Source organism: Pipistrellus kuhlii, unplaced genomic scaffold (assembly GCF_014108245.1).
Source record: "Pipistrellus kuhlii isolate mPipKuh1 unplaced genomic scaffold, mPipKuh1.p scaffold_m20_p_55, whole genome shotgun sequence".
NCBI lineage: Eukaryota > Metazoa > Chordata > Mammalia > Chiroptera > Vespertilionidae > Pipistrellus > Pipistrellus kuhlii.
Window position 1 is genome coordinate 1,145,084 of NW_023425557.1, and position 15,176 is coordinate 1,160,259.

The 15,176-nt window shown below is 41.9% G+C and overlaps 1 protein-coding gene, 1 long non-coding RNA gene and 1 other non-coding gene across 4 annotated transcripts; 1 reads left to right on the plus strand and 2 right to left on the minus strand.

Annotated features, from left to right (window-relative positions):
- The first annotated feature begins 409 nt into the window (after window positions 1–409).
- LOC118706847 lies at window positions 410–536 on the plus strand. The gene has a single exon (XR_004984136.1). It is a non-coding gene; the product is annotated as a small nucleolar RNA SNORA25 (small nucleolar RNA).
- Window positions 537–3,959: 3,423 nt separating this feature from the next.
- LOC118706759 (galectin-10-like) lies at window positions 3,960–8,517 on the minus strand. Of its 2 annotated transcripts, none has more exons than XM_045573699.1 (5): window positions 8,377–8,517; window positions 6,687–6,763; window positions 5,984–6,194; window positions 5,715–5,813; window positions 3,960–4,206 (listed from the first exon to the last, which is right to left on the minus strand). In XM_045573699.1, the coding sequence occupies exons 1-5, from the start codon at window positions 8,389–8,391 to the stop codon at window positions 4,093–4,095; spliced, it is 516 nt and encodes a 171-aa protein (XP_045429655.1). In that variant the 5' UTR covers window positions 8,392–8,517; the 3' UTR covers window positions 3,960–4,092. The 2 variants fall into 2 exon arrangements, with proteins under 2 accessions (XP_045429655.1, XP_036272225.1); XM_036416332.2 differs by lacking the exon at window positions 5,715–5,813 and adding an exon at window positions 6,891–6,914 and having other exon boundaries at window positions 8,377–8,406.
- LOC123651447 lies at window positions 4,927–5,708 on the minus strand. The gene is made up of 2 exons (XR_006740173.1): window positions 5,198–5,708; window positions 4,927–4,959 (listed from the first exon to the last, which is right to left on the minus strand). It is a non-coding gene; the product is annotated as an uncharacterized LOC123651447 (long non-coding RNA).
- Window positions 8,518–15,176: the final 6,659 nt, after the last annotated feature.

Consider the following 15,176-nt stretch of genomic DNA (forward strand, 5'->3'; position numbering starts at 1 on the left):
GAACAGAGTGACAGATCTCAAAGGGGAGGGGTGTGGTGGAAACTGGATGAAAGAAGGTGAAGGCATTAGTCAAAGAACAACAACATTGTGGTGATGGCCAGAGGGAATTGGGCTGGGGCTGCATGCATGTGGGCAAAGTCAGGGAAATGTAATAGTGTCAATAATAAAAATCAAGTTTTTAAAAAAGGTTATTTGCCCAGCTGGCGTGTCTTAGTGGTTGGTAGGTTGAACCAGGAGGTGGAGGTCACGGTTCAATTGCCGGGCAAGGCAAATACCTGGGTTGCATGCTCAGTCCACAGTGTGGGTTTGCAGGAGGCCAGCCAATCCAATGATTCTCTTTATTGATGTTTCTATCTCTCTCTCCCTCTGCCTTCCACTCTGAAATCAATAAAAAATATTTTTAAAAAATAGGTCATTTAGAAGAGAACTTAGGAGACCAAATCCAGGAGTTCTTAATGCTGTGGCCTAAGATTTAAGTTCTTTATAGGATGTAATAGATACTCAATAGTGCTATGTTGTTCTGAGGAGATATAAGATTTTTATTATTTATTTATTTATTTTTAAAAATTATAATCCATTTTTTAAAATATATTTTATTGACTTTTTTTTTTACAGAGAGGAAGGGAGAGAAATAGAGAGCTAGAAACGTTGATGAGAGAGAAACATCGACCAGCTGCCTCTTGCACATCCCCTACCGGGGATGTGCCCCCAATGTACATGCCCTTTGACCAGAATTGAACCTGGGACCTTTCAGTCCGCAGACCAACACTCTACCACTGAGCCAAACCGGTTTTGGCAGGATTTTTTTTTTTTTTTAAAGCCTTCTTATTCTGTCTGCCCTTCCGGTCACTTGGAAACAGGATGCTAACCTCACATTAGCACCATGGACAACACCACAGAGAGGAAAGCTTTTCAGATTTGGTTATCAAGGACAGTATTAGAATAGTACTCACTAGTTATTTTTTATTCTAATACTTTATTTTTTATTTTAAAAAAATATACTTTATTGATTTTTCACAGAGAGGAAGGGAGAGGGATAAAGAGTTAGAAACATCGATGAGAGTCATTGATCAGCTGCCTTTTGCACACCACCTGCTGGGGATGTGCCCTCAACCAAGGCACATGCCCTTGACCAGAATCGAACCCAGGACCTTTCAGTCCGCAGGCCGACGCTCTATCCACTGAGCCAAACCGGTCCCAGCCTAATACTTTATTTGTAATTTAAAGTAAATTATAAATAGTCACACCAGAAAAAATACTGAATTGTATTTCCAACCTCTCTACAGAAAATAATGCTACAAAACCTTTGTCATATTAAGAGGTAATCAGAATATATAAGAAAAGAAAAAAAAACTTTGGTGTATATCTATCTGTTAATAATAAAGATAATAGTGTGATTTTTTTCTATATTTTTAATGTTGGTTGTATTTGTTAACCCTTTAAAATATATGACTTGTGATTAATGGTTCTAAGTAAACATCCCATTTTGTGTTTACAATTTTATATTCTTTTTATTAAGTCATATGAAATTTAAATTGTAAAAATTTCAGTTTCAACAAAATCTGGATGGAATCTTCTGGGTGTAATAAAAAATTGATGTGTAGTAAACAATTCACCTTTAACAATCCAAATTTAGAGTTTTGCTGTCACTCATAGAAGACCTAAGATATCAGATAATCAAGAGATCTGATAGACTGAGATGAGTGAAAATAAGTCCAGAGTCCCAGAACTACCTGTTTTGAAGGTGGCATATCAGTCATGGACAAGCAAAAGATGCTGAGAAGAGAAGCTTTAGGGAAAAAGAATGTCTTTCTATTATCTGAGATGTGCCTTATCTGCTGGGAGATTTGGATTGAGGAAGATTGAGGAAAATGGGGTCTGGGGAAGTCCTCAGAGACACTTCAAAGATTTCTTATTGAACACTGATCCCTGGGCTCTCAATGCCATATCTTAGTATCTGAGACATCACTACTGGCCACCATGAGCACAAAGCAGATAAAGATGGGTGCAATGAGCCATGTGAAGTGAACTGAGTTGATGAATATCGTTCAAAGAAAGAGCAATTATTGTGAGTTTGTTTAGCAAGGCCGTCAGGTAAGATTGTCTAGGTATTCCTCTTTCTCTAAAAAATCAATGGGATAAGATATCCTTGGGTGAGGAGTAACAAAGATTAAGACAAAGAAGGTGAAAGGAGGAGATTGTGCCTAATGAAAGCTCACGAGTTTATGGATCGTGAGAGGGATATTTCATCCCATGAAATGAAACCCAGAAGAGAGGCTGAACAGTGCCATGAGCAATGTGTTGCCACCTCAAGGCTTCTGGGAGTTAGGTTGGAGGAAGGCTAAGGAAAGAATCGTTCCAGTTAGTAAGGTTGGAGTTGAAGAAGACGCTGTGGTAGTGGACATGGTGAGAGATGTCACGATTGATGCCTGAGATAGCTCTTGTGGACAAAGAGGCTATTTCCTCTGTTTTGATGTACTAGGCTCTGTTTTACTTTTATCTTTGTTGTTGAAAGTATTATAGATATCCCCCTTTTCCCCTTAGTGACCCTCCTTCCCACTTTCATAAATCTGCCTTGGTATGTTTCTAGGAATAGTGTCTTCTGAGTAGGGTGTCTGCTAAGTGGTCCTCTGCACTTGCTAAGAAGCTGAAGATGAATCAGAACCCCTGAAGTTGTCATTCTGATATCTTGGCAAGAACACAAAGAAGCTGAGAATGGAGGATGAACTCAATCACTACAAAAACATTCCTGGAGTGAAGGGGAGATATGAGCCGGACTGGTTGTCAGATATGATATGAAGCTGCAGGTGCTATACATCTCCTATTGCTGTCTCTGAAAATGTGGATTACATTTATTCTGTGTCTGTTTCGACATATAGACTTGGCATGCATGAGGAATTTTGTCCCATTAGTGGACACATTGAAAAAAAACTGCAAATGAGGAGTTATACTCAGTTCACTTTGTAACTCAGGTCCTGGTTTAAATGGTGAAATCCTGAACTCTGTCTTGAGCTTGTTGCTATTATTGTATTACACTTTGGAATTCCTGACAGAGTGGTCAGAGTTTGGGGTATGTGGGTAGTGTGAATGTCTCTGGAGCCTGATGGTGGGACAGTACTAGTCTAGGATGCCTGGTCATGAGTCACAAGGCAACATAGCCATGCCCTGGTGTAGTCTTCTCCACATGATTATGGCCGTCCCTCTGACTTACCTTCGAACAATAGGATGTGACAGGAGTGACACTGCATGACTTCTAGAGCTAGGTCCCATTACCCCTTGTACCTTCTGCTTGAGCTTTTTCAAGGGTTCTCTGTGGCAGAAGCCAGTCACCATTCATTAAATCCCAACCCCTGAGACCTCTGTGGTTTGAAGAGGTCTAAGACATAAGGTCATGTGAAGAGAGAAATAACCAGCCAGCCCCCAGCTGTTTCAGCCACCCCAAGTGAAGTGTCAGACATGAGGACAGCATCCATCGGAAAACTTCACTTCCCACCACAATTTGATTAAGGCCATATGATACACTACCCATATGGGTGCAGTAAGCCTGCAAAATGGAGAGAGATAATAATAAATTATTGTTTTAAACCAATATATTTTGGGGTGGTTTGTTAAGACTTTTCACCTGATTTTCCTCAAAGTACAGTTTCTTTTTCAAACCACCAATTATAGGATGATGTGGGCAAACAGACGCCAAAATCTTAGGTTAGCTATCGAAATTTGGGGAATGATTTGGCTTCAGAGTTTCTAACATGTCCTAAGCACCACATCATAAGAATATGGTTCCAATGTCTTCCCAGATATTTCATGAGCCTGTCACTCACTCCTTGTATCAGAGAAATGTTTATCCTCTTTGATACCCAGATCTCTCCCACAATACTCTTACACCTCTCTTGGTGATAACCACGTACTCTTGATTTTCTCTCTTTTCCCCCCCTCTAAAGCAAGAAGCAAATCTTGTCATGTTTTCAGGAGTTTTAATGACCAAGCGTGGGGGAAGGGGGAGAACCCATGTTGTTAGTGAGCTCTGGGAGTCACAGAGTCACTTAGGTGAAGGGATCCTCTTGACAATGGGGTGTCTGGTCACATCCTTCTTTAAATGACATAAACTGAAGTCAGGGACACCTCTCTCCACACCTGTATCATCCTCACATGTCCTGGTTCAAGGCGATGGGGAAATTTGTAATATTCACGACCATTTACTGAAACCTGAAAGAGAATATGAGTCAGAAATACAGCATGCCACCAAACAAACTTACCATCTTCCTATCCCTTCCTACCCTACACACACACCATCCACCAGAAACTCCTAGTCACACTCTGAAACCCAAAAGGCATGCTTCTTTTTATAGCCTACCTTTTGTGATGATTTCAGTCAGTTATTCTCATTATTTTCTGTGATTCTCATTCTTCCATTGAGGTGTTAGCACTCTATGTTGCACTGTCTATGTTTTCCTGGGCTTCCCTCTGGCCAGGAACAGTTTCATGAATCCTGATTCTGGGTCTTGCACAGAGTGCCCTAAGCTAATTGGTCATTAAGTGTTTATTGAGAGCATTCATTTTAGCTCTGCTAAACTTTACTGCCATTTACTCCTGATGACCCAGTAGCTCAGATTTTTGCCTCCTCATGTGCCCCTTTGTGGCTGGGGATTGAACCTGCAACCCAGATACATGCCCTTGACTGAGAACCCAACCTGAGAACCTCCAATGTGCAGGCCAATGCTCTAACCACTGAGCCAAAACTTGAATATTCCTTAAGAGGAGGAATAGTACATATGATTACAATGAGGATATTTTTATTCATCTTATAAGCAAATGGAACAATGCCTCACTTCAATCATAGGACATTAAATCTTTGTGCTTCCCCCATGATAGAAGGTTTAAACAGACACTTTATGGATGTGGCTATGGTGAAAAAGTGGGCTGTTGAGGTCTTAATTTTTTTCAAATTTAAAATGCATACTTTAAAAAAATATATTTTATTGATTTTTCACAGAGAGGAAGAGAGAGGGATAGAGAGCTAGAAACATCGATGAGAGAGAATCATCGATTAGCTGCCTCTTGCACACTCCCCTACTCCCCTACTGGGGATGTGCCCACAACCAAGGTACATGCCCTTGCCCGGAATCAAACCAGGGACCTTTCAGTCTGCAGGCCGACGCTCTATCCACTGAGCCAAACTGGTTCCGTAAATGCATACCTTTTTTGAACCAGATATTCAATTCCTCTGAAATTATACTCCCTTGTAAGAATAGGGAGGTGATAATGACAAAAATGTGATACAAAGGGAAGCATCATTCATGAGATCAAAATATGGAAACCACCGAAATGTGCATGTATAAGGGCCAAGATAAATTATTCTGAAAATGCTTCTATTGAAATATTATGCAAACATTAAATAATGTGGGGCTATCACAAATAGCATGATGTTAGTTTCTGTAACATACATTCTTTGGCAACAAATGAAATCTAGTCACCAATATGTGATTTCTAGAGAAACTTATAACATCATTTGTTTAAAAATAAAAGCAGACAGAGATAAATAATAGGTAGATAGGTAGATACATAGAGTTGAACAAGCATATAGTATCTCTGGAAGGAGCATAAACGAATTAGTAAGTGTTGCTCTGGAGAGAGGGACTGGGTTTTGGAATGTAGGAAGACTTAATTTTAAACTGATTATAATTATTTATATGCATACTTGAACAATATCCTACATGAAAACTGAAGGAATGACAGCATGGGGAAATGATGGCAGTGAGTGAAGACAGGAACTTCTCCACCATGGAGAGTAAGGCATGTGTGCTGATCGTGACCTGCTTGGATTTGGAAAAGGACCTGAGCAGGGCAGTACACGCAGAGGGCACTCTGTGATGAGAGGGGCAGGAGATGAACCACAGGTGGCTCTGGGGGCCAGGCCAGGGAGAGCTGTGCTCCTGTGAGAGCCCTGAGAGCTTGTGCAGTGGATGTTCCTGGGCACACTCACCTCGTACCCATATGGCTGCACCAAGATTGCCAGTTCAAAGGGTTGGCCATCCTCAAAGGGCATAACAGTCGATTTCACTTCTTCACCCCATTTCCCACCCTGACGGGTGTTCATCACCACTCGGCGGCCAAAGTACACGCGGAAATGGAAGGCGATGTCTGAGTCCTCTTCGTTCCCAGTATGGAAATCCACCTGCATTTGTGTGTCCTTACTGAAGGCAAAGTACACAGCATGTTGAGTAAGGACCCTTCCTCATGGCGGCCCACATTTCACACACAGACACACCCTTCCCAACTCCTCCTGGGGAAGGAAGGCCTTCCTGGGTGACACTGCAGTACGTGTCCCTGGGGGGTGCTTCAGCTTGTCCTTCCCAGGCTGGGGAGATGCCTCATTTCTTAGCCGAGGGCTCACACTGAGCAGCAGTCACTGGCCTGGGGCTACTTTTCATGCCCTGGAAACACCGTGTCCCTTGGTAATAAACCTCAGCTCCAATGCCTGAGTGTCCCCAGCCCCCAGACTTCAACATTTACCCACAGTCATGCACCTGTAGGTTTAATGCCTGGCACCATATGGGTTTGCAGAACTTGTATCTGTATTGTGCTTCCATTATGCTAACTACAAACTTAAACCTCAGTCATTCATGAAGTGGCCCCCAAAGCTCTAATAATCTCGCTTCTCCTCCCCATGGGCTGTAGATACCCACCTGAAAGGCATGGCAGGTGTCCCTTTGATTTTCACGAAAGAACCAACAGATAAGCATGCCTGTTTTGTATATGGGACCTGCCAGGAAAGACGAGAGTGGTTGAGAGGGGTAAAGCCAGGGGTGGTCGCCCATCCTATAACAGTGCCCAGTGGCAAAGCAGGTTATACATCAAAGGACATACTCTGAGGACCCTCTTTTTCCCAACTCACCACAGGCAGGTCCTTGTGTCTTTGAAGAAATGAGAAAGCTGAAGTTAACAGCAAGAGTTCAAAAGCCAGGTGGCCTGGATTCTAATGCTGATTCTGCCTCTTACTACCAATGAAGACTGAGTTCTGCTACTTGACTGTTCCCTGCCTCCATTTTCTCAGTACAAGAAGGATTATAAAAATTCCTATTTCATAGGATGTTCTCGGGAATAGCTGAGCTAATAGATGTAAAACCTTTAGCATGGTCACTGGTAGGTATAGGGTCCATGCGGGGGTGTCTTAGCAGAAGGGGAGGGCCCTTTCTAGGGTACTACCCTCCCATCAATTTTATCTGAAACTCCGAAGATAAGGCTTTAGAATGTAAAAATATAAAATATAAGAATTCACTCTAATATAAGATAGTTGTCTAAAGACAGAGGGAAATAATGGAAAAGGAGACTCCTGTGTGTGGTATGTATACGCATCAGAATTTTCAGGGGCAATGGTGCCTTTTCAGGAATGTGTACAAGTTGCTGAGGACAGTCAGTCCCTGCACACAGGGTGGGAGACAGGAAACTAATTAAGTAGAATCTACAGGTTGTTCCCTGATATTGACTAATCTTTATCTGGATTGAGGCTGGTTTTGTTCCTTCCATCTTCAGGTGATCCATTCTATGAAACAATTTCTCCCAACAACCTTCCCCAGAGAGCCAGGATCTGGTTTAAAAGACCTTCCTCCCTCCTTTTTTTTGTTAGGACAAAGGAAGACTGGCTGGGGAGGAGTCCTGAGGCAGGAGGAAGAGTCGCTGTGTGCTGACCTAGACAGGAAATCCTGTGCCCCACAGTCTGAGTTCAACTTCCCCAGCCTTCTTGAGAAGGGGCATCTGAGGACTGACACATTCTGTTCTCATTAATGCTCAGAGATGAGTTCTTGGAAACCCACTCTCCCCAAGACCTCCAGTTCTGCCCACCAGAAGCCACAATGATACACATGGAAAGAACCACAGCTCTTAAGCAGCCACTACTATGTACGGGAGAATCCTCACAAGTGGACATGTGTGCACACATATTCGGAGTTCATGAAGTCATAGTACACACAGTTATACAAATACATGGAACTCACTGACTCACACATACCTCCCAAAACTACTACTCAAGATGACATGCACAGCTGTTCAACCACTGCCCCAGCTGTACTCACACACACATACTCAGAAGCATGAAGAAAAATGTGCAATCTCACCCCTTTTACCCATGCACATACTGCCTCTTCCCAGTCAGCTGTTCTCTTCTCACACAAAGTCACAGTGCCTCAATAGAGTTTACCCTCAGTCAGAGACCACCAAAAGCTGACCGTAGAAACACTAGCCCATTCCTTTCCCTTCCATATATTCACAACCGCCAGTAATACATTCCCAATATTTTCATCTTGGAAAAATCTCAGACTCTTTTCTCCTTCCCTTAAGTGAGCTGGGATCACTGAAGGCTGTGCCTTTTCAACTCACCGGTAGCAAAGCCATTGTTGTGCTTTCTGCTAGGCAGCTCTTCCAAATTGTTTGTAGTTGTGTGTGCGATCTCTGCAAGCAGCAGGTTATAAATGATTTCTGGAAGCCCCGCCCTCTGGGCCCCTTTCACTTGCTAAATCTCTTCTAGAAAGATTTCCAGCAGATGAGAAGGTGTGGGCTATCATAAATAGAATCAATTACAGCTATTTCCTTGAAATGGATGTATTGTGGTGCAATAGAAACTTCATTGAGGAAGTTGTGGTTGATAAAGTATTAGCAGGAAAAATTCATGATTAAGTGTGATGAAATGAGTGGGTGAGTGGGTCTACAATCCAGCCTACAGGCCTCTCACCAAGTATTTATCCCTCTGAGCAGAACCCACCCAAAGGGTACACATGTTTCTACCTTGATCAATGGCAAAGAATTGATAGTCCTGGAGGTAAGGCTTCCCTTCCAGAGGTCCTGGGAGATCATAGAAATCGATCCTTTAGATGGAGATAATAAAGTCTTTGTAGATGGAGATAATAAAGTCTTTGTGTCATGTCGTTTCCACAGTAGATCCATTGGCTCTCTTAATGCCAACAGTGTTTTAGCCTTTTTGTTACATCCTCTTAGTCAACTTCCAACATATATCAATCAAGATTGGACATTAAAATGATAAATTCTTTGTAATAAGAACACTTGAATAAGTATGATTTAGTCATGATGACCTGCTGAATAAATTAGAGCATACCTAATTAATGACACATTTTAGAGTCATTAAAAAAAAAGTTAAATAAAACAATAAAAAACAAGTTAAGTCATAAAGTTTTTCAACCATTAAGTTTTCCAAGTGGAATGTAATGAACAAAATAAACTGACAAATAAAATAGAAACAGAGGCATGGATACATGGAACAGACTAACATTTACCGGAAGGAGGAGATGAAAAAGGGGGAAGAGGTTAGCTAAACAAAATGTATGCATAACCCATAGACACAGACAACGTGTGGTGATGGTGACAGGAAAGAGTGGCTAGGGGCTGGTTTTAGGTGGACAAATGTATGGGGTAGGGGGAAAATTCGGACATCCGTGTCAACAGATGTGAACAATAAAAGTAAAATAAAAAATTTTTAATTGAAAGATTCCCTCTTGCCAAAGGGAACTCATGGAATATTGACACCATGGGAGCAAGCCCAAGTGAGCCTGCTGGAGAGGCCAGGTGGAGAACTAAGGCTCCTTGATCAACTGTCAGACATGTGAGTGAGGCCATCAGGGACTGTCCAACCCTAAAGAAGTCACCAGCTTACTACACCCGCACAAGAGAGCAGACAAAACCTACACAAGAACGGTTCAGTTGATTCCAGCCCAAAATGTCATCCCACAAAATCATGATCTCTCAGATCCATCACTATTTCTAGCAACTAGACAACAGCAATGGATAAGTTATGTAATTCTGAAATATTTACAGATGAATTTACTGATATTTAGGGATTTGCTTCAAAAGAAGCCAGGGGTGCTCTAGCCCAGTGGCTCAGTTGGACAAAGCATTGTCCTGTACACTGGAAAAAAAGTTGCAGATTTTGTTTGATCCCTGTCTGAGTACATACCTGGGTTTTGGGTTGGATCACCATTCGGGGCACATACGTGAGCAACCAATCCCGCCCCCCCCCCTGTCACTCTCTTTCTCCTTTTCCATCTCCCTTCCCCTCTCTCTAAAAAAAACAAACCAATACCCACATTCTTGGATGATAATTTAAAAAAAGAAGCTAAGGGTGAGGTGAGTAGAGGTATGAATGCACAAGATGGGTTATAGGATGATAACTGTTAAAGCTGATGAGTACATGAGGGCTTATTGTACTATTGTCTCTACATTTGGTGATGTTTGAAATGGAAATTTCCCATAACAAATAATTAAAGGAAAAGAAGCTAGGGAATGGAGATAGGGAAAAAGGAAGGAATGAAGGAAAATCACTCTTCGAGTAGAAAGAAAGTGAGTTCTGCAATGTAGCACAGCCAAATCATAGACAGATTTATTACTGAACAGACACCTGACTGCTGGGCCAGGCCCTCTCCACCCCCCAACAAGGTAAGGGGCAGGAAGTTTTCACATGAGAAGCAGTCCAGGTAGAAACATTTTCTTTATTACTTGAGAAAATCCTCATGGCAGGTAGGTCTAAGTCATTAGTAATGCTGAGATCTTTGATGAAAAATTACCTTTATTTGTTGAGATGTATTGTCGATCTAGTTTGGGGGAAGAAACATTTGTCAGAATGAGACAGAATAGTCAGAAGCTAGGAAACTTTTTGGCAAATAGAATGGGGAAACTGAGACAGACAATTGAACAAACTAGCTGAGCAATTTTCTGTCAGTTACAGAGGTCACCTCCTTAGAGATGATATCTAGGCCTCTGTTGTATTTGAGCTCCAGGCTCAGAAAAGCAACAAACCCTGTGGGCCACACAAGCCCCAGCTGCCATGACTTGTGTCAACCAATCAGTGAAGGCCATGATTCTGAAAGGAATCACATGGAAAACTCAGGAATATTGTATTGACATCTCCCCTAAGACCTGCCCTAAAATTCCAGCCTTTAAAAACCCTCAAAACAAAGGACCCAGCATGAGCCCTCTCCCTCCTGGGAGCACATCCATGTCTTGCCCTTTCCTATCTCCTTCCCCCAGCGTGTGCATCACCTAAACTTTAAGGGACTCCCAAAAGCCGTCTCCAGCCCCACCTTTCTCTGATTTTCCAGTTAGCTAACAGCAGCCCCACCTTGCCCACTTCTTCCTGATAATGTTTCTAGTGACCACAGGCAACCCCACCTTGGCTCTCCTATTGCTTCACCTATCCTAAACCCTTCCTTTATTTCACCATCCACAACTTTCAGAAACAGTCTCACAATCACCTTGTTCTGTGAAATCATTCCTGCATGCAACCAAGAACTCACAACATTACAGGTGGGCCCTATGTTTTTATTCATCCAGGCCTGGTCACTGTGCAGTGACAAAAGTGTCCACTCAGGACTGGAAAGCCTATGGAAGCACGTTCTCCCCTTGAGGTTGGATTGTTTTCAGATCCAGCACAGCCACAGGAACTGGCTGACAGTACTTATTCAACTTGCTATTTTCCTGCTCGTTTCTTCCATTAGACTCCCTGTTGGGCCAAATCCCTTAGCCCTTTGACCTGCCCACACCTGCAATCACCAACCTGTGATCACACAAATTCTTTCACTGAAGCCTGATTTCTCTCCTGGAAAATGCAGTACAGGTACATAAATTCAGGAACATATGAAGACTTTATCAGATTTGGTCTAAATGACCAAAAGCACAAGTGAACCTGAGAATTTCATACTTTTCACTATTGTAGTAAGAAGGATTCATTTACAATGTTGAAAAACCAGTCTCCAAATACTAAAAACCTCCAGACTTAAATCTGGAAATAAGAAGGGAAACCTTTCATGACTTGCCCAAGTCCCCTTCCACTCTGACTTGGGGGCAGGGTGAGATAGTGGACTCAGGCTTAGGAGCAAGAGAGGCCTCTTTTTGGAGGAAAGCAATTCAGCACATGACTGAGGACTGAGCTACCTATCAAAGTGTAGCTGTGGTTTGTAACTGGGTCTGGACTTGGATTGCATGTGAAGGGAAACTTGAAACTCTTGTATCAGGTATTACCACCTGATGCACATTTCATATCCCATGTATCAGGCCTGCACTAAGACTCATGCCTGCTTACATTCAATGTGCTCAAAGCAGCCTGGAGCAGGAACTTCAGACAACCAAGTGTGGGTCCTGAATGGTATGAGGTGACTGGGTACTTAATAAATAGTTTAAATTCATTGGCATCATCAGAGATGCCCCACAACTACCACTAAAGCTTCCCCTTTGCCTTCTCAAAAGGACATTTAGAACACACACACACACACACACACACACACACACACACACACACACACACATACACACACAATTTATCACAATTTATGCCATGAACTATGGATCACGGCCTCATCCACCAGGTGTCAGTCCGAAGAGCACTGCCTAGGGGTACTCACTCACTCACTCACTCATTTACTCCTGAGATTATGTCAAGTCTCTTTGTTACCAATTTCCTTGGGGTCCCTTTATACAGACTTTAAAAAGAGCTCAATCCTTATCCCTTTAATGTCTGTCTCTAAACTAAACTGTTTGCCTTGTTGGCTGCTCTGCACTCTGCACCCAGCTCAGGGCCCTGCCAGCGCAGGTGCTCTGTTTATTGCCCTCTGCAGCAGCCACAGCCAGGAAGGAATTGGAGGTGAATCGGATCCAATCGGATAGTGAAGGGTCTGGAAGACCAAATACCTAGGAATAAATCTGATACAAGCGGGCAAGCTCTTCACACTGGCAAAATCCAAACATTGCTGAAACATATTAAAGAATATACCAACAAATTCAGACCTCTTCCATGCTCCTGGATTGGATGTCTCGATATTCTTAAGATGTAAGTTCTCCTTAAATATAAGATTTTTTTTGTTTTTAATTTTCTTTTTCTGTCTGCCTTGATCATCACTTGGAAACAGGATTCCAACCTCACATCAGCACCATGGACAACACCACAGAGAGCAAAGCTTTGCAGACTAGTATTAGAACAGAACTCACTAGTGTTTATTTTTTTTAAATTTGAATAAATTGTGAATAGCCAAACCAGAGAAAATATTGAATTGTCTTTCCAACCTCTCTACAGAAAATAATGCTACAAAAATCTTTGTCTTATTAAGCTGTAACCAGAATAGGTAAAAAAAAAAAAAAAAAAAAAAAAAAAAAAAAAAAAAAAAAAAAAAAAGGAAAAAAAGAAAAGAAGAATTTTAGGGTATGTCTATCTTTAAATAATAAAGATAATACTGTAATAATTTTTTTTACATTTTTAATCTTTGTTGTATTTGGTAATTCTTTAAACTTTATAACTTGTGATGATCAATAGGTCTAGGTAAACATTCAATTTTGTGTTCACAATTTTGCATTCTTTTTCCTAAATCATGTGAAATTCAAGTTGTATAAACTCTAGGATCAACAAAATTCTGATGTAGTCTTCTGGGTGGAATTAAAATTAGATGTTTAGTGAACAATTCATCTATAAAAATCCAAATTTAGAGTTTAGCTGTCACTCATACAACACCTGAGAAATCAGGTAACCAAGAGATTTGGTATATGGAGAGGAATGGAAATAAGGCCAAAGACTCAGAACTTACTGTTTTGAAGGTGTCATATCAGTCACGGACAGCAAAAGTCACCAAGACGAGCAGGCTTTAGGGAATAAAACTGTCTTTCTATCCTTTGAGATATGCCTGATCTGCTGGGAGATTTGCATTGGGGAGGATTGAGAAAAATGGCGTCTGGGAAAGTCCTTCAAGGTTCTTCAAATAATTTTCATTGAACACTGATCCCTGGGCTCTCTATGTCATATCTTAGTATCTGAGACATCACTACTGGCTACCATGAGCACAAAGAAGATTAAGATATGTATAATAATCCATGTGAAGATGACTGAGTTGAAGAATATCATTCAAAGATAGGGTAATTATTTTGAATTTGTTTAGCAGGGCCACCAGATAGGATTGTATAGGCATTCCTCTTTCTCTAAAATATTAATGAGATAAAATATCCTTGGTTTAGGAGTATCAAATAGAGAGAGAGAGAGAGAGAGAGAGAGAGAGAGAGAGAGAGAGAGAGAGAGAGAAATGTGACCAAGATTAAGATAAAGAAGGTGAAAAAATGAGATTGTGCCTAATCAAAAGCTAAAGAGTTTATGGATACAGCGGGGGTGGGAGGTGGGCAGGGGCATTTAATTTCAATATAAAATGAAACCTGGAAGCATAAGTGTTCTCTCTTTGCCGTGACCAACACAGCTAGAGAGCAGAAGAGTCCTGAGTAGGGGCGATGGGGATCAAGAAAAAGAAAGAGACAGACACAGAGACAGTAGTGAAAGCTGGGACCAAGTGGGACACTGTTCTTGGATGAAGAGATAATGACTCAAAGCTAGTGCAGCATGTTTAGTAGATACAGTGTGATACCAGGAAGTTTTACTAGAGTTTAGGACAGGAGATTATAGGAAATCATGCTTAAAGATCAGGCTGCAATTCTTCCTTCTTGCGGCTTTGTGGAATCATCAGGCCGGCCTGGACCATGATCATTGGATCCACACCTGGCTCCTGGCTGAACTTAGATAATTACACCACCCCCAGGTGCCTGAGCTAAAGATCTGCTGACGACATCCCTGCCTTTGGTGAGGTATGTCTCCTGGACATTGCTTTGCTGATGCCTCTGGACTCAGCCAAGGACCCTAGGCTCAGTAGCCCCCCAGATGCTCTCTACACAGGAGAAAGGCCTGAAGAGTGCCATTAGCAATGCATTGCCCCCTCAAGGCTTCTGGATGTGAGGCTGGATGAAGGCTAAGGAAAGAATTGTTCCAGTTAGTAAGGTTGGAGTTGAAGAAGACACTACGACAATGGACATGGTGAGAGACGACACGATTGATGCCCGAGGTAGTCCTTGTGGACAAAGACGCTATTTCCATAGGACTTCCTTTGCTTTGATGTACCTGGCTCTGTTTTATTTTTGTTTATCTTTGTTGTTGAAAGTATTACAGATATCCCGCTTTTCCCTTCAGTGACCCCCCTCCCACTTTCTTAAATCTGCCTTGGTATGTTTCTAGGAATAGTGTCTTCAAAGTAGGGTGTGTGCTAAGTGGTTCTCTGGACTTGCTAAGAAGCTGAAGATGAAGCAGAACCCCTGAAGTTGTCATTCTGATATCTTGGCAAGAACACAAAAAAGCTGAGAATGGAGGGTGG

Coding starts and splice junctions, on each gene's coding strand:
- LOC118706759 (XM_045573699.1), bottom strand. Junction 6,195..6,686: donor ACACCTGCCATGCCTTTCAG/GTGGGTATCTAC, acceptor CTTTGCCTTCAG/TAAGGACACACAAATGCAGG. Junction 5,814..5,983: donor TGCAGCCATATGGGTACGAG/GTGAGTGTGCCC, acceptor AAATCCAAGCAG/GTCACGATCAGCACACATGC.